The sequence below is a fragment of the Eschscholzia californica genome, unplaced genomic scaffold (genome assembly GCF_041429995.1).
Source record: "Eschscholzia californica isolate CP2 unplaced genomic scaffold, dmEscCali1.0.p SCAF_1, whole genome shotgun sequence".
Lineage (NCBI taxonomy): Eukaryota > Viridiplantae > Streptophyta > Magnoliopsida > Ranunculales > Papaveraceae > Eschscholzia > Eschscholzia californica.
In genome coordinates this window covers 35,667,060-35,685,038 of record NW_028238198.1, presented here as the reverse complement: position 1 = coordinate 35,685,038, position 17,979 = coordinate 35,667,060, and the positions used below count along the sequence as shown (strand labels likewise).

The 17,979-nt window shown below is 35.6% G+C and overlaps 3 protein-coding genes and 1 non-coding gene across 4 annotated transcripts; 1 reads left to right on the top strand and 3 right to left on the bottom strand.

Annotated features, from left to right (window-relative positions):
* Positions 1-4,580: 4,580 nt before the first annotated feature.
* LOC147566418 (putative calcium-binding protein CML25) lies at positions 4,581-5,401 on the bottom strand. Its single transcript, XM_086652930.1, has one exon. The coding sequence runs from the start codon at positions 5,286-5,288 to the stop codon at positions 4,716-4,718; it is 573 nt and encodes a 190-aa protein (XP_086509056.1). The 5' UTR covers positions 5,289-5,401; the 3' UTR covers positions 4,581-4,715.
* A 1,179-nt stretch (positions 5,402-6,580) lies between these two features.
* Positions 6,581-10,247, bottom strand: PFD5 (prefoldin 5). Its single transcript, XM_086652929.1, has 4 exons — positions 9,983-10,247; positions 9,805-9,908; positions 8,278-8,355; positions 6,581-7,002 (listed from the first exon to the last, which is right to left on the bottom strand). Exons 1-4 carry the CDS (start codon positions 10,194-10,196, stop codon positions 6,919-6,921), a joined length of 480 nt encoding a protein of 159 aa, XP_086509055.1. The 5' UTR covers positions 10,197-10,247; the 3' UTR covers positions 6,581-6,918.
* Positions 10,248-10,288: 41 nt separating this feature from the next.
* Positions 10,289-10,360, top strand: TRNAT-UGU (transfer RNA threonine (anticodon UGU)). The gene has a single exon. It is a non-coding gene; the product is annotated as a tRNA-Thr (tRNA).
* Positions 10,361-14,145: 3,785 nt separating this feature from the next.
* LOC147566415 (sugar transport protein MST6-like) lies at positions 14,146-17,345 on the bottom strand. The gene is made up of 4 exons (XM_086652928.1): positions 16,359-17,345; positions 15,694-16,019; positions 14,944-15,573; positions 14,146-14,799 (listed from the first exon to the last, which is right to left on the bottom strand). Exons 1-4 carry the CDS (start codon positions 16,492-16,494, stop codon positions 14,347-14,349), a joined length of 1,545 nt encoding a protein of 514 aa, XP_086509054.1. The 5' UTR covers positions 16,495-17,345; the 3' UTR covers positions 14,146-14,346.
* Between the last annotated feature and the right edge of the window lie 634 nt (positions 17,346-17,979).

The following is a 17,979-nucleotide window of genomic DNA, read 5'->3' as shown; positions in this document are numbered from 1 at the left end:
AGTAAACAGAAAACAAAAAGAAAAGAATCAAAACAAGATGAAGATAGTGATTTATTAAAACTGAATCTCTTGGTTCTGTTTTTCTCTCTCTCTACAGTAACTCTCTTTCTCTCTCAACTCTTTCTATCTAACTCTCTCTTTCTATCTTGATAATCTTTTCTCTCACTAAAAAGGATTACAAACAGAAGAAGAAGAAGAAGAAAAATAGATGATGATGATGATGATCAATGGATGGTACTCTCGGTTGTCTCTCTCTCTAACTCCATTTCTTCATCCCCAGCCGAGAGCTCTTTACATCACTCTCTCTCTCTCTAATATAGTCGGTTTTGGTTGAGCTACCAGAGGAAAACTCTCCAGTCGAGATGGTGATTTTTTTTCGACCCCAAACCGAGATGCCTAACAGTGAGAAGAGAAGAGGTATTTAACAGACCTCTCTCTCTCTCTCTTCCAACCAAATCTCTATAGTCCTCTTACCTTCTTCATCTCTCCAGAAAATATCTTGTTTCAAATCTTCAATCTTCAAAGTATTCTCTCTCTCTATTCTTTCTAGAAATATGATCTTCAATCTTCCTCTGTTTTAGTTGAGAATCTCTTTCTCTACTGTTAATAATCCCAGCTATCAATCTCCCATCTATAAAAGATCTCTTCCTTTCCTGATTTCATTAATCCTTCTCTGATTCGAAATAGTCCAAAAAAAACCGAGTTGATCTTGCTTTATCCTACAAAAATCTCCACTGTTGAAGTTGAAAACTCAAAAGGAATTAAATCCTTTAGTTTCTAAAAAAAAAGGAATTTGAATATCTCTTTTTTTTTATTCCTTAATACTAGTAGATAGGGGAGAATAAAGTAAGGGTCAATCCCATCTTCCAATAACCGTGGACCCAATAACGTGATGTGTCCTGGGTAGAGTGAAGATAAGGTGTGGTGCGAGACATCTTAATAAGTTATATCGCCAGCCCACCATCACGGGATTACTTGCACATCCACTAGCCGTCGGATCTCGTTGGTATAACAAAGTTGCACCTGAATCATCATGCGCTGGGTTGCACTAAATCAAAGACAGCTGGAATTTCGAAGTACCACTGTTTTTTTACCGAAACTAACCCGAACCACCTCTCAGCCGTTAGATCCTTCTCCACTTTCGCGCCACGTGTCTCTAATCGATTTGGGGAACCATCTTAGACTCCAACTTTGACCTAATCTATCTTGCTCGTCCGGACTCCGAGTTGACTCCCGTTTTCACCCACGGATCCGTCTTTGACTCTACATTTTGATTCGAGCATTAAAATTTCCAGAATACCAGAGCACCATTAGCACCAAATTACCGAAATGCCCCTAATGTGTCAATCTCCCGATTTTAACCGTTTTTCGCGCTCAATTCCATAGAAGACACCTGGTCAAGAGAAACAAGTAATTCATGAGAGTAACTGCTCGAAATGGGCTAACTAACCCAAGTTAAGAGATTCAGATGGGACATTTTCATGTCTCATCAATTGACATGCTCAAGGGCATGCGACTCAAGCCCGCTGGACTTCTAAGCATGTGTTGAGGAGCATTCAGCTGTTCAAAATTTCTTTTGAACTTAACCTTTGAAGGTCTGTTCACAGACCTCCAATGGGTCTGCGAACAGATCCATTGGAGGTCTGTGAAGACCTTCAAAGGGTCTGCCCTCTCTCTCTACATCTGTAGAGAGAGAGTTTAATTTTTATTTATTTTTTTATATTTTTTAGAGAGAGAGAAAAAAAAATTGAAGGTCGCCGACCGGAAATTTTGCCGGCCGGCGACCCCTGTCAGAGAAGATGATGATGTGGCGTGATAGGTGACTTGACAGAGAGAGGAAATGAGATGGAGGAGAGAGAGTACCGAAAAATTAACGATAACTGAAAAAGGGAGTCATATGGGTATTTTTGCTAAAGTAGGGGGCTAGGCAGGAAGCTGGTCACAAAGTTGGAGGCCATTTGGGAAATAACCCTTATTATTAGTTTATTACCAGAAGGATTTCTTGATGGTTTTGATTTCTTTTTCTTAGATAGAAAAAATCTTATCCCCATTTTCTTACTTACCCAAATTTGATTAGTGGTAGGTATTCTCAAAAGATGGTGAGAATTAAACAACACATCTAGAGAGAGAAAGAGAGAGAACTGAAGAACCTATGTAAGGCGAGAATAATAGAGAATATTTGTAGTTGTAGAGAGAGATGTGCAGTTGAAGATGCAACAAATTAGGGCGTTAAATAGCAAAATGCTAAACGACCCGATTTACGAGCCGACCACAATCCGAAAGATAACGTGACTTGTCCCTATTGGTCAGTGAGTTAGGAAGAAACTGCATGAGTAATAAAAGTTAGCCACGTCAATTTTCTGGCTGTAAATCGGTCCCACAAATTGAGCCGCTTAGCACTTCTGGTAAGATTAGCCGTGCTCAACCGTACAGAAATTTGTGCTCATTTTCTGTAAGTGGTGGTACATTGAATCATATGGAGTTAGACCATTTATCAAAAAGTCAAATAATCTTCTATATGGTTAGAAATCTTCTATGTAGTTAGTTTTAAAGTTTACTTGGATTGAAGAATTGAAGAATAGTAACTTGCTGGAAGATCATAATCAAAGTTCTGGTCAACAATTTTTGGCTAATTTGTATTATTTCCATCCACAATTTTAATCAGGAGATTTCTTATCAACTACTAATATAACAATCAATAGATTTGCACATATCACTTTTTATTAAGTTTCTTCTAACATCTCGATTGTTGAGTTTTGTCTTTTCTTTTGCTAATTTTCTTATGAAACTTTTTAGCTAACTTAATTTATTTATGCACATCTCTTGTAGTATAAGTGGATTCAGCAACCTTATCAAGTCATAATTTAGGGACGACTAAAAACAACTTCACATGTCAATTTCGTGTGATTGCTCATACTCTTGATATGGAAAATATAGTTAGGTTATCATTGAGCGATGCTAAATGTGTGTGGGCATAGCGGGTGTGCGGGTAGAGGTTTTAACCCAGTTGGGCGGGTTGTGTCCGAGACGTGCACGGTTGTCCATGGTCCTCATTGGACTCGGGTGTCATGGGCGGGTTTGGGCTCCCAAATTAAAAACAACTTAATTAAAAAGGTGCAATTTTTTATTTATTTAAACATGAGTGAGCTGGGTGACTCCCAAATTGGTGGCCCAAAGCGAGACTTTGCTCACTTTGGGCCTGACCAACCCTGAACAGAGACAACAATGACAACAATCGAATTAGCTCTTCTTTTAGTGGGAGGTTTAAAACATGCTTTTGAATCATTAATTCAACATTGGCTTTGTTCATTATTAGTATTTGTTCTTTTCAATTTTGTTATGTTAAGGCTCAATTGAGTTTCTCTTTCCTAGATATCAAGTTGAAAAACTCAAAGTGCTACGCTAAAATGCAGCACTCAAATTGAAAAACTCACAGTGTCACCTAAGATTTTTTTTTGTAAAAAACTCTCTAATGCAACACTCAATTTGGATCTCAAAATGACGTGGCATCATTTAATGTTGAGATATTTGAAGAAGAAACTCAATATTTGAGAATCTTAATTGGCCACTCAATATTATAAACAAATGTAACCATCTAGGAAATGACACCTAAGTTACTTTTAAGTTTTTAGAGTGTAGTATTGGAGATGTCTTTTAAGAGCATCTCCAACGGGGCACTCTAACAAAAACTCTAAAGTGTAGTTGTCAAGCGTCAAATTAAGATTCTTTTTTCTAAGTGACAATATAGAAACACCCTAAACTTTTTTGGTCTCCAATGGAGATCTGTAAAACCTCTCTACTTACTACACATGTCACTCTTAAATTAAATAGAAAAAAAAATAGTAAAAAAGGAAGAGTTTCTATTGGTTTAAATTTTAGAGTAATTTGAGTTTAGAGTGTCTCTTTTGAGTGTTTCTATAATAAATGCTCATACATTATCATGAAGTGTCAAATAGAATGTCACATTGGAGAAATTTTTTTAACAAAATATCAAAAAATCATAAGTGACACTCTAAATATTAGAGTTTGAGTGTCCTATTGGAGATGCTCTTAATTGAGGATCTCAACATTGATATCTAGAAAAGAGAAACTCAAATGAGCTTTGACAATAGAACAATTGGAGTTTTTTTGAGTTTTGCGATCGAGATGCTCTAAGTACGTGAGACCAAGTTATTATGAACTATTTTTTTGATTAGAAAGTTATTATGAACTTACATTTTCATTCATACTAGGTGTGGGACATTGTTTACTGCCTTAATTCTACTGAAAAAACAAAAGCTACCGTTTACCGCCTTAATTTCACTGAATATATAAGTATGTCTATGTCCGATCCGATAAGCTACCATTTACCGCCTTAATTCCACTAACAAAGAAAACAAAAGCCTAATTTAACTAAAATATCCCTTACAATTTTTCTAACCTTTAAATAAGTAATACTTCATCTTCCCGTTTAGTAGAAGTTTCCTTGCTGATGTTGATTTTAGTATTCAAAGACTAAAACCCTAATGGGATGATTCAACAGGATGGACAAAAAATTAAAAAAATAAATCGGATTAATTTGTATCAAACATGGGTGTAAATAGGGTGTAATAATAACTGTATTAAAAAAATTTAATTCTGAATCCAAATATTCCCAACTATCTTGAATTAAAAATTGAGAAAAAAAAGTCTACTAAAAATAAAAATAAAAAATAGAAAAATCAAACAATCTTACTTCATTGATCAACATTCTTTCTCTGAAAAAAATCAGAAGCAGAACCACCATTAATCATCATAATCTTGAATTCTTCAAAAGAAACAAACCCATCTCCATCACGATCAACAGCATTAATCATCTTTTTACAATCTTCAATAGAAGCATTATCACCTATACTTCTTAACACTCTTTGTAATTCATGAGGTGAAATTGATCCATCTCCATTAGCATCTAATATTGAAAAAGCTGATTTAACATCATCTAGATGTTTATCAGAATCAATATTATTTAATTCAATAAATTCTTTCAAATCAATAAACCCATCTCCATCTGAATCTACTTCTTTTACCATTCTTTTCAATTCTTCTTCACTTACTTTATTTCCTAAACTTGTCATTATTAAACCCAATTCTGACCATTCAATTTTACCATCACCATTAACATCAAATTTTCTGAATATTTCTTCAATTTCTTCCTCTGGTTTGGTTGCTGATGTTGGTGATTGAATTGGACTTTCATTATTATTAGGTGAAGAAGGATTGCTTGATGATTTTGATTTCTTTTTCTTAGCTAGAAAAGATCTTATCCCCATTTTCTTACTTAACCAAATAGGTATTCCCAAAAGATGGTGAGAAAATTAAACAGATCTAGAGAGAGAAAGAGAGAGAATTGGAGAACCTGTGTAAGGGAAGAATAACAGAGAATATTTGTAGTTGGAGAGATGTGCCGTTTAATTAGGGCGTAAAATAGCCAAAAATGCCAAACCGCCCGATTCAGGGGCCGATTATGGGCCGAATGGTGTCGTGGCTCCACCCAAATTAGTCAGGCAGTCAAGAGAGAGAAAGATTTAATAAATAGAAGCCAAACACGTCACTTTTCCGGCCGTAGTCGGTCCTAAACATCGGGTCTCTTTGCAATTGTCATAAAATAGACGTGCTCAACCGTACTGAAATTAGTGCTAATTTTCAGGAAGTGGTGGTACATGGAATCAGACGGTTGTTAATTTAGTATGGAGTTGACCATTTTTCAAAATGTCAATCTTTTTTGCTATATGTGGGCCATTTGAACACCACGTGGCACTAAAGAGTAGATTTTTTTTTTTTGAATTGTGCTGAAGAGTAGATTTTACATCAAACTCTTGATGTATTTATGGTAGTAAAAGGTTTTCCCGTAACGGTAGCTTCGGGATATGATGAGGTTTTAAATAATGTGATACGACAAAGTAGGGAAACTTTCTGAATATAAAAACCCTAAACACGGAAATCTGGCGTGTACGGTGGAAACCGTTATAAATTTGTACGAATCTTGTTTGGTAATCTAACGGCCAGGATGTCTTTTCCGAGATACGTGTTGAGCTGGTATTTGGTTGTCAGATAGTGAAATATTGAATTGAATAAAAATATATTTGGAAGTTGGATAACACTATCTTTTATACGTGGGAAGCTTAACAATTGAAATCAAAAATTTATTCTTACAGAAGAACACAAGATCTTCTTTATTGAGATTAAATTTCATTGTAGTGATGGTATAATGAGATGAGAAACAATTAGGAATACAAAAAGAGAGGAGAAGCTTAAGAGATTAGCCAACAATAAAGGAGTCCGACTCTCCGTCATCTCCCGACAAATATCAAGTCAAAATTCTTGTAACGGAATAGTCATTTCGTTCTCCAATGGTATTTTCCTAGTAATGTGTTAAAATCACAATTATATCATAATCGAAGATAGATGAACATGAAATAATGAATGAAAGGAACTTGAGAACTCTCATATTTCACCTCTTTGGTGAGTGGTAACATATATTTCTCTCCATTGGAGATGTCAAGGTTCTAAGTCTTACCCTTTTTATAATAAAATAAAAGGAAAGGGAAAACCTCAACCCATATATCAAATACAATTATGAGAATGTTTCACTCATTACACATTCAGTACAAAATATTGTTCGAGTTCTTGGCAAAACTACAAAGAGTTGAAGAACTTCCAATATAAATTAGAAGTGAATCTCCTACTGTAGAAAAACTTCCCCATGACATTAAAATTTCAATGGTTTTTCCATTAAAAAGCCTTCCTGTGCTTTTGTCTAGCAGCAGTCTGTGAATCTGTGACATAACCTAGTTATGCATGCCTTTTCCTAATAGATTAGACACCACTAGCAATTGGTATTTTCACCAAACTTAGAAAAACTTAACTAGGAAGAGACAATTTTTGAAGCGCTTTTTTTTACTATGTTGTGGGAGCTCCCTGTCTCAATTTAGCCTGCAAGTATGTTGTAGCTTCATCTGCTATAGCTTTTTTCTTCAATGCAACCTGCATTCAAGTTCAGTGATTTAAAAAAGGAATTGCAAAAATGAAGCTGAAAGATGAATGTAATGAAGCATGAAACATTACCATAAAATAATAGGCTTTCTAGTTATAAAAATTCCATCTTCTCATACTATGTACATAGGAGTTACATAATACGTATACTATTTTCAATTTCATTCGACATCATCCTAATTTACCATGTCTGTCGTTAATGATGACAAGGAATTAAATGAAGGTTCCAACGTAGTTCTGTACTTCTAGATGTTGCAAGTTAATTGCTGGATGAAAGAAAATTACTAAGACTTGTCTATGAAAAGCAAGTCAATGCAGATAGTCATAGACCAAGATATAGTTCGGATTGTAGGGATCACTTCCTAAGCCCATTCTATATTCTCCACGTCTTCCGGTCTAACCTCGATGTCGGGAAACTTAGAAGCTTGGAGGGAACCCCTAAGATCTCATATCTCACCCCAGAAGATATTATCCATTGGGGGCTCATTGATAGAGCACCACTTTTGACATCGAGGACAGTCTTCTTGAGGCTCATTGATAGAGCACCACTTTTGACATCCTCAGAATTTGTGGTTATATTCCGCACGATTTGGAGAAAAAGAAATTATATGATCTATGAAAGGAAGGGTGAAGCCTCAAGAAGACTGTCCTTGATGTCAAAAGTGGTGCTCTATCAATGAGCCCCCAATGGATAATATCTTCTGGGGTGAGATATGAGGACCTATGGTTTAAGAGGTTGTACAGTCGTACTTATAACATAATAGTTTTTATCTAGTTTCTGAAATTGATAGCTGGGGTGGCTATCTTTCTACTCTTTTTTGCATGATAATGATAACATCAACAACCCTAGAAAGAAAGGCTAAAGATCATCACCGATCACCATTAGATATAATATGGACAGTCCACATGTTTTACAAAACTTTCGCACCTCGAGGTGAGGCAGTCACCTGATGCCTTAAGGCGTATGCAATTGAACCCGAGAGTAAAAAGTGTGCATCTATAGTATTTTTGAGTTGTTTGACAACATGAAAAACATGTGTTTTTGTTCATTAAACATTGATGTCATTTTCCTTTTCTTGTCAGAGCAAACCACCGCGAGACGTAAAAAGGTTTTTCAAAAATTGGTGGACTGTAATCTTATGAGGGAAGAGTAAATGCAAACATAGTGTTTTTCGCTCTAAAGGGATCATTTTAAGGCAAATCCATCAGATAAAACATGCACAACACAAAATTGATAAAAACAAAATCTTATAAAAAAAGATATACCTCAGTAAGTTGGTCATAGTTTGATTTCAATAAATTGATTTTCCGTTCACAATAATCTTTGCCTTCAGCCATTGTTTTCTGATTCACACATCAGAAGAAAAGAGTACCAGGTTAGGGGAAAAAACAATAAGCAAGCATCTTGAAACCACTATATACTTTGTGCTTTTCTTTGTCACATTTGCATTCATCAGTTAATACCACAAAATCTTAAGCTATGAGACGATGATTAATCTGATCGATTTTCTTGCGTACCCAAAACAAACACTATGCATGGCTGGAAGGGATGGTTCTGGAAAGGTCTCAAATTAAAAAGGAATTGGAAGGGTATATAGTATACATACATCGTCAGGTAGTTTGTCATGGTATTTGACAATTGACAATAGTAACGGGTATAAAATACAGGACATACTTCACCAACTTCACTGACATGGAATGAAAAGAAAATGATCATAAGCATCAAGCCAACAACAAAACTTTCAATATTTTCGTCGCCACAAATATTGGGAGTAGACTGTATATCTGAAATGAATTTATCTAAGAAGCATCTAACTGTTGTTTCTACCGTACTTTTTCTTGGGTACACATTCAAATTCAACGTTGTTGTCAACAAATTTTGATTCTCTTACCATTACTGACCACAAACGAACCATCTTTCGAGAAAATGTGGCAATCAAATTGAAATCCCTCCCTAATTTTTCCGATATTGACCCTTATGATGCTTGGAGCAATGTTACCTGGCACGTGGATAGCTCCGGTACGTGGTATGGCTACTAGTAAGCAATACGCTACCATGTGAATCAGGTATGCTATGGGTAATCCTCTTCGGCACTTTTTGGTTATTTTCCTAAGCAGTATAAACTTTTAGTAATGGCATCACTGTGATGCATATATAATAGATACACCTACACTCAGATATTCGATCTCCATAAAACTTAAAATGTGAAGTACTGAAGTTGTTATCTAATTGAACAAATAAACATGCAGATGCAGTTAACTACCTCACAAGAAATTGGGTTAATTAGGAGAATCCAGCACGTCAAATTTGGGGTACTGGATCGCGAACCCACTCAAAAAGGGTGGAATCGGGTAGAAATATAGCAAGTGGAGTTAGACCGTTAAAGTATTGCAGCGTTGGCTTGGAGTCCTATTAACCCAATCTATGCTATATTTCTACCCGAACAACCGAGCTTCAAGGGTTTACAATTTTACATATTTTTCAAGCTACCAAATGAAATTTCTGATCTTCTACTTTATCATGCCACAAATTTTTTTTTTCTCATCTTTGCCTCTATAATACAACTACTGAAATAATCCAAACCATCTAAGCTATATTGTTGGTGACTCTCTCTAATGGTGTAACATTTTGAATCTCTTTTGCCTAACAATTAGAAGAGTCCATATGGAATCTATAAATCCAGATATACCTCAACAAAACCCTTAAAAATTTCAAAAACAAGGTAACGAATATCGAAATTGGATCATCAAAAGAGCTATAATAGTAATAGTAAAAGAATTTGAAATACGAACTTCGATGAAGTAGCCGGTGCCGACATCAACAAGAACTTTATCGGCATCATCAAGAGTTCCAGGCACATAAAGAGATGCAGTAAGTGGAACCAAAAGTTTCTTACCTGAAAAATAATTTCTTATTAGATAAAGAGACGTGAGCAAATCAGTGGTAATGAGAGAAAATGAGTGGTAAAACCTTGAGGACGAAAGGAGAGATCGTGGAGAGCGGTGGAAGCGATCTCAAGACGAGCGGTGGCGGTGCGTATGTTGTTTAAGCTATCTTGGAGGAGATTGACTTCGAGATCAGACTGTTCTTTAAGAGCTTTCAGCTGTTCCAAGTTCAACTTTTCCATCTCCGGCGCCCTCACCACTATTCCTCCTCCTCCTCCTCCTCCTCCTTTGGTCGCCATCAATATTCAGGAATCAGAACATTCTCCTCTTGTTTATATCAAATCTCTGTTATAATGATAAGTACATCAAGATGCAAGTTTTAAGCAGATCAGCCCCTATAGCTCAGTGGTAGAGCGCCAGTCTTGTAAACTGGAGGTCTGTAGTTCGATCCTGCATGGGGGCAACTACGAGTTTTTAATACGTTTTTTTTTTCATTTAAACTACAAGAACTCTTTTTTGAATACTCTATAGATGGGATGGGAGATGAGTGGTCGAATGGAAGACCACAACAGTTTTCATGGTTCTGTTTAGACCACTTCTCTAATATATTTGTTTTGGTGTTACAATTACCGACTAACAAACAGAAAATGAATAGTATTAAACGATGTTCGAAGTCCTAGCTTTTCATGGTTTTGCCTGAGATAAATTGAGAGCTGCAATCGTGTAAGACTAAACCTATACTATTATCTTAAGATAATTTCGTAAAGGAGGAAGCGTCAATGTTCATTTGAATATAAGGAGGGGTCCAATGCTGATTATCTGGTTTCTGATATCGAGTCGATGAACTTCTATTTTCCTAAAGGAATAGTTACATCTGCATTCCCGTGTATACCATAAGATAAAAGCATATTTCGGAGCGTCATTTGAGTCTTTCAATGTAGGCCACGTTTGAATCCAATCCAATAAAGAGTTAATTTAGGTGGAAATAATATTGAAATAGAACCAAATATTTCTGACAATATTACAATGAAGTAAGACATGTTCAATAGTTTCAAGCTGTTCACTGTAAGACAAAATAAATATGAGAGGGAGAGAAGAGTTGTATTGATAGTTGGATAAGATATTAGCTATTACATATGAAGCCTTTATATAGGCTCAAGGAACCAACACTAATAATAGCCCATCCAATGTGGGACTATTTAACATGACTCATATGACACTCTATTCTCAAACACTCCCCCTCAAACCAATGTACTTATCAAGATTGATAAGTGCAATGGTTTGATATAATAAAACTTCACTCATTACATTAACATTTAATAAAAAAGGCAAAACAACTTTTGTTCTTCTCTTGAATCAATGATGATTTGGCTTCCTCCATAGGCTTCCTCCATAATACTCCCCCTCAAACTCATGGGACTTGCAAGTGTGGAAGACCATGAGTTTGAATAGATTTCCCTTGATGATGCTTCAAATTCTTACTACTAATGTTGGTGTTGCTTTAATGTGTGTGCTTGAGGTAAATAAGATGTAGATTAGTTGTAGTTTTGGCTCACTTGGACTTTAAACAAGAAAGAAGAAACATGATAGCTAAGCCCTCTTGAGAATGAGAAAGAAAGATGAAAAGAGAGAAAAGCTTAGCCTACTTGGGCTTAAAAGAGAAAAGAGAAAAACATAATAGATTGGCCCACTTGGGCTTGAAAGAGAAATAGTTGAAAGAGAGAAGCTTAAAAGCTTGGCCCTTTTGGGCTTGAGAGAGAAAAGAAAAACTTAATAGCTTGGCCCATTTGGGCTTTAAGAAGAAAGATTTGTAAGAAATTTAGAGTGAGAAAAATAAAGTATGAAAATGGATTTTAGAGGCACACTTGAAGACATAACCACACAACAACACACTTAGGTATAGGCACCACAATTACTATGGTCCTTTTTTTTTTGAAAGCACCAAATAGTTCTAGCATAATTATTGAGAGCACCAGGGAATAGGGCAAACAATTGGAAACTTAGTCAACCGAAATTTTGGAGGCACCCACGTAATTTAGAAGTGGAAACCCTAAATCTCCTTCTCCATTCTTTCTTCTTTCTCTGGTTCAAGGACAACCTTCTTCTTCCCTCACTTTCTTTATCTAACAACTCAATAAAGACGTGGCTTCATGTTTTAACCAATCTTGCAAAAACCGGTTTTCATGCAATTTCAAACATCTCTTGATCTATTAATTTTTCGAGCTTCGAATCTATGGATTTTCGAGCTTCGAGTATATGAAGTTCGGTTGTAAAACAAAACTGAGTTAATAAGAAATCTGAGCATTAAAAGAGTAGTTCAGGAAGTGAAGAAAGAGATGATTTAGGTTGAGGAAAAGAAGTGTGATGTTTAGGTTGAGAAAAAGAGATATAAGAGAGATAAAAAGAGAAGATGAGAGAGATGAAAAGTTAAGAAATAGATGAGACTAAAGAGAGATGAAATCTGAAACCACTTCTATTTGATGATGATAAACAAATACTGTTATGGAAGTAACCCTTTCTAACTCAAGAACAAGAACTATTGAAGAGATCTTTACTTAGAAGTTGATTTTTTTTTTTTTTTGTTTTTTTTTTTTTTTTAATGGAATGAAGTTGGAGAAGAAATTTGGAAGGGGGTTTTAGAGGGAAAATGGTTACAGAAATTTAAAGTAGAGAATGAAAGAGAAAGAAGCCAACATGAGTTTGAACATGTTTGATTTTTGATTTTGAGTTGTAAGAAGAAGAAGAACAACAACATTTGGGGAAAATAACTACCAAGAAGAAGAAGATGTTCATGGGTAGAAAATCTAGAGATTGATTTTTAGTGGGTTTGAAAAGAAGGCTGCCATGAAAGTTGAACAAATATAGTTGTTTGCTTTATACTCTTTTAGATCTTCATCTCCTACTATTAATAAGTAGGGATAGATAGATCTAAGAGTTAAAGATTGATCTTCAATCCTTCAAACTTTAATGGTGAAAACCATTGTTGAAGACTTAAATGAAGACTCAAAATCTTTGAAACTTGACTACTAAAATAAAAAAAATCTAATTTATTTCATAGAAAAAGAAAACTAGATAATATTCCGGCAATACTCCGGCGGACGGTAGCCATTGACGGACTACCGCCGCCGGTTAATCGGAAACTCAAGGATCTAACTCTTTAGAGTTTATAAGCTCTTGATACCATGTAAGACAAAATAAATATGAGAGGGAGAGAAGAGTTGTATTGATAGTTGGATAAGATATTAGCTATTACATATGAAGCCTTTATATAGGCTCAAGGAACCAACACTAATAATAGCCCATCCAATGTGGGACTATTTAACATGACTCATATGACACTCTATTCTCAAACATTCACAATTATCACAATTCATGTAGTCACCTATACGTTTTTTAACAGACAGGGCTTTGACACAACATTTCCATAAGAAAAGTTTAATGCGAGGTAAGGTATCAACTACCAAATGAAGGTCAAATCTTGGTTTTTGTTAGAGCCTGTGTTGTTGGGGCAATTGATTATATATTGATTATTGAGGAAATTATGTATTTTCCGGAGGGGGTTAAAGACCATCGTAGCGTATATGATTCCTGAGCGTAGACATTAATTGTTTGAATAATATTTTAATTATTTTCTATGTGGTGGTCGAAGGTGTTGTATAAATGATGAATATTCCAACTATGGTCTCGAATGGTGATGAATATTTCAACTATGGTCTCCAATGAGGTGAGAGATGTTGGAGTGGTATTAAAGGAATCAATAATCATTCCAAATGTTGATATTAGTGTTTCATGTACCTCCCAATAGACAAGGGGACTATAACATCTAGGTTACTCTCAATTCTCAAACTTATCCAAATTAAGTTTGGTTCAGTTTGAAATCTCCAAGCAAGTCTACCTAGGGATGCTAAGGGTTGTGAATGCCTAGGCCCCATTGTTTCTTAGATTAGCAGGTCTAGGTCCAGGATTTTGTGTGTCGACCTTTTGATTTTCCCCACCAAAAAGACTTTTATGTCCTCTCGATACGTTCACAAATTTTTTTCAGATTACCAAAACATTGCATCTTGTATCAGAGGACGATTGCTGCTATCACTGTAACAACAGTGCAGCCTGCTTGTGATGTGTGGACAAAAATCTAGATAATCGCCTAATCAAAGTGTATTTTTGGTTAGCTTCAAATATTATACAGGTGAATATATTAGTATAATAGATTAACAGAATGCAAACTATGTGCATACTGCAAAGATATAATTTCATAATTTTGAAGCTTGGTATATATTGAGAAAAGCAGAGGAGGATTACATTTTATTTCTTGAAGGGGTTTTCTTCTTTGATTTTCCACATACATCATAACTACTAGTATAGCCAGAAAGTATGCTCTTCTTCGAAAAAATTTCAAATAGAATGAATTTTATCTTTAAAAAATGCACGCACTATGGTTTTTTATGACGCTTAATCAACAACAGACGTGTGGTGGCCGATAACAGCATCGTTGGGGATGTATTTACCCCAGAACCAATGTTTCTTCCACACACCGTTCATCTCTTCAATGGGTACATTCTTGGTTTCAGGCAAGAAGAAGTAGATGAAAGTTGTCATGATGACCATGAACCCGGCGAAGAAGAAGAAGAGACCAAACTTCATGTGGCAAAGCATGGATAGGAAAAGTTGGGCAATTATGAAAGTGAAGAGCATGTTCACTGATACATTGATGGATTGACCCGCTGATCTGATCTCAAGAGGAAAAATTTCACTTGGTACTAACCAACCCAATGGCCCCCATGACCAAGCGAACGCAGCTACATACCCACAAATCAGGAACAAGACTAGGTAGGACGTCGACTTTGTCATGGTTCCAAGTCCAGCTACTCCAAATGTCTTTCCGAGGATGACTCCTACAAGAATCTACACATACAGATAGTATTAGGATTATATATATAGTATTCTCTTTTTCGGTTTGTGTGTGCATGTTCGTGTGTATATGCACTATCTATATTGAAACAACAAAATTCGAAAAGTAGTTGATGAAAGTATATGGTAAGCAAGTACCTGACAGATAAGCATCTGAATGCCACCTTCAAGGAACAAAGCTCTTCGTCCAAGCTTATCGACTGTGCCAATGGAAACAAAGGTGGCAAACATATTGACAAATCCAGTAATAACAGCAGACATAAGAGCTGCATCATCACCAAATCCGATCGTCTTAAAGAGGACTGGAGCATAGAACATGATGATGTTGATACCAGTGAACTGCTGGAAGAATGGAATAGCAATAGACATTACTAGTTGAGGTCGGTATTTTGGTTGCAAAATGTTCCTCCATGGGTGTTCCACCTTCTTCGATGTTTCACTCGCCTCAATAAGGTCTTGGAATTCTTCTTCAACTTGTTCGGTTCCACGGATTTTTTGTAACATAATCTTAGCTTTCTCCCCATGTCCTCTTTCTATTAAGGAGTTAGGAGTATCAGGAAGGAAGATGGCTCCTACAGTCATGATAATAGCCGGAACAGCTGCAAGAGCTAGTGAAATTCTCCATCCATATCCTTCGACTATCTTGGCTGTTCCATAGTTAACCAGATTTGCTATCAATATTCCAACAGTAATGGCCAGTTGAAACCCTATATTTAGTGCTCCTCTTAGTCTTGCAGGTGCCATTTCAGATATGTAGACAGGAACAGACTGCATCAATCAATAACCAGCCTCATCATATATTACTCAATCAATCATAACAAGTTATAATATGGATATGGGAATTTGGTAGACACTTAGAGATCCGATCGTCAGTAACGTATGACTTACCTGATTAGCATACCCAATACCCACACCGAGTAGTATACGACCGAAAATAAGCATTAGGACATTCTGGGCAAAACCATTAAGAGCAGCACCAACTAAAAATATAGTACCTCCAACTAACATGGACACTTTCCTCCCAAAGATTCTTGTTGTTACAGATGCACAGAAGGAAGCAACCAAAGCAGCAATATAAAGGGAAGAAGTGAAACTTGTCAACAACTGACTATCAAATTTACAGTATTGATTTTCATTTCCTGTTACATCGTGCATCGTTCTGAAAACCGATGGGAAAAATTCCTTTAAGAACGGATCCATCGATGTTACACCTCCTACATCATAATTAACAAATCAAGCAAAAAATCATTAAAATCACCATTACCCAATATCGGTAACTATTTTTTTTATTACAACAATGATTTCAAATTGGTAAAAACTAAATTTCTTTGTAAAAAATGATCTAACATTTATGTAAGAGAAATGTTGTTTGGTTCGAAAATGGAGTCTGGCCGCATGCGGAAAGTTGGTGTGGCCCGCTCCCATCAGTCCGGATGTTTTCTCTCCACATGCGCAGACTAAAGAGAGCCGGCAACATCAGCTTTGAGCGTGTGGTTGGCCCCCATTTTCGGGCCTAATAGCATTTTTGTATTTCAATAAACTAAGTAGTAAACCTGAAATCCCAAGGTCATAACCAAAGATGAGACCACCAGTGGCAGCAACCAAACAAGACATGAGAACAAATGAAGTAATCTTCCCTCCATAATCCTTCCCCTTCCCTTGTCCAGCATCAATCACTCCTCCGGCCATTTCTCCAAATCAATAGAAAAAAAAGAAAAAAAGGGAAAAAAGGAATGAGTCTCTTCCGTTTTCTCTAAAATCAAGAAAACCTTCCAAGACTCTTCCTATAAAAACTTATTAGTAGATAAAAATAAATGAATTTTATGAAGCTTATAATTCTTATAATCTTGGGTTTTATAGTTTTCTTTTGTTTGTCTTACTTAACCTCTTTTTTCTAATCTAAGGATTATGTCTAAAATCAGTTTAACTTGCTGTTTATTAGATAACTAATTTTAGTTAAAAGTAGTTATCTTAACCTCTGTAAATGCTTATCTCTGTTTTTATATGGTTGGGTGGCAAACCTATTTTTGTACAATTATAGAATGATTGTTGGATATTGATTAGGAAAAATTAATTTACAGGCGTTTAGTCTGTTTATCCAATTTTTTTTTTATCTTCGGGTTTTAATTGGGTGATTGCGCGAAAAAGATATACGGTGCCTTTGGTTGTAGGATTCCTAACTATGATTCCTACTAAAAATGAGATCTGGTAAATTCCTACTGAAGATGAGATTTGGTAGGAATCAAGATTCCTTAGTCTGTTTGGCTACAAAAAATCATATGACTCTTGAATCCTAACGATTCTCAAGTCCAAAATCCCATCCCACCCCTTAAAGATTTGCTAAGATTTCCTGTAAGAAATGAGAATTGTAATGATTTGTATTGATTCTCATAGCTATTACATAAGATCTTTATAAGGAGTAGTACAAGAGAAAAGTTTAGGCAATTGAACAATGTGGGACTAACTATATATTCTAACATTCCCCCTCAAACGAATGACTTTTGCTAGTGAAAAATTCATGAGTTTGCAAAAAAAAAAAATTTGTAGATTTTGACTTGTTATTGATATTGAGACATCATTGTGAGGTTGCTCTGTTGTTGTTGATGTTGTTCTTTGTTGTTGTTCTTTGATGTTGTTGTTCTTTTTCTCTTCTCCATTGGAAAGTCATTTGAAGAAAAGTTGGCACCGTTGCCCGGCTTGTTGTTTTGTCATTTTATCATGTTATCGATTTGTTGTATTCTCTATTTAAAGAGAAATTTGACAATATAAACCATTGTCAAGTTTTTGTTGGAGTTCTTCCTCCATTTGACAATTACTAACCATTGTCCGGTTGACAATTACTAACCATTGCCTGGTTTTGGAGATCTCCCTATCTTGGTTTTTAATAGCACTCACACATAATTCTTACTCCAACATCATCAATGCAATTCAAGACTTTTTATCTACTTGATTTTATGTTTGAACATAAACACTAGCAATCATCGATCTTGACCTTCCCACTTCTATTCTTCATTTATATTCACTCTTATCTTCTCTTCGTTTGATCTTATCGAAAATCTAGGTGGACAATATATGGACAAACAGATTTCTTATGCGGACAAATATATTGGGTGTAAATATAACCAATTAATATTGAAGGAGACATTTTGTTTCTTGCAAATTTTTCGACATAAT

Excerpts from the sequence above, each read along its gene's own strand:
- LOC147566418 (XM_086652930.1), bottom strand. The coding sequence starts at position 5,288 with ATGGGGATAAGATCTTTTCTAGCTAAGAAAAAGAAATCAAAATCATCA.
- PFD5 (XM_086652929.1), bottom strand. The coding sequence starts at position 10,196 with ATGGCGACCAAAGGAGGAGGAGGAGGAGGAGGAGGAATAGTGGTGAGG. Across the intron at positions 9,909-9,982 it reads TCTCTCCTTTCGTCCTCAAG|GTAAGAAACTTTTGGTTCCA; the intron begins GTTTTACCACTC and ends ATTATTTTTCAG. Across the intron at positions 8,356-9,804 it reads GCACCGGCTACTTCATCGAA|AAAACAATGGCTGAAGGCAA; the intron begins GTTCGTATTTCA and ends TGTGTGAATCAG.
- LOC147566415 (XM_086652928.1), bottom strand. The coding sequence starts at position 16,494 with ATGGCCGGAGGAGTGATTGATGCTGGACAAGGGAAGGGGAAGGATTAT. Across the intron at positions 16,020-16,358 it reads TTATGACCTTGGGATTTCAG|GAGGTGTAACATCGATGGAT; the intron begins GTTTACTACTTA and ends ATTATGATGTAG. Across the intron at positions 15,574-15,693 it reads GTATTGGGTATGCTAATCAG|TCTGTTCCTGTCTACATATC; the intron begins GTAAGTCATACG and ends TGATTGATGCAG.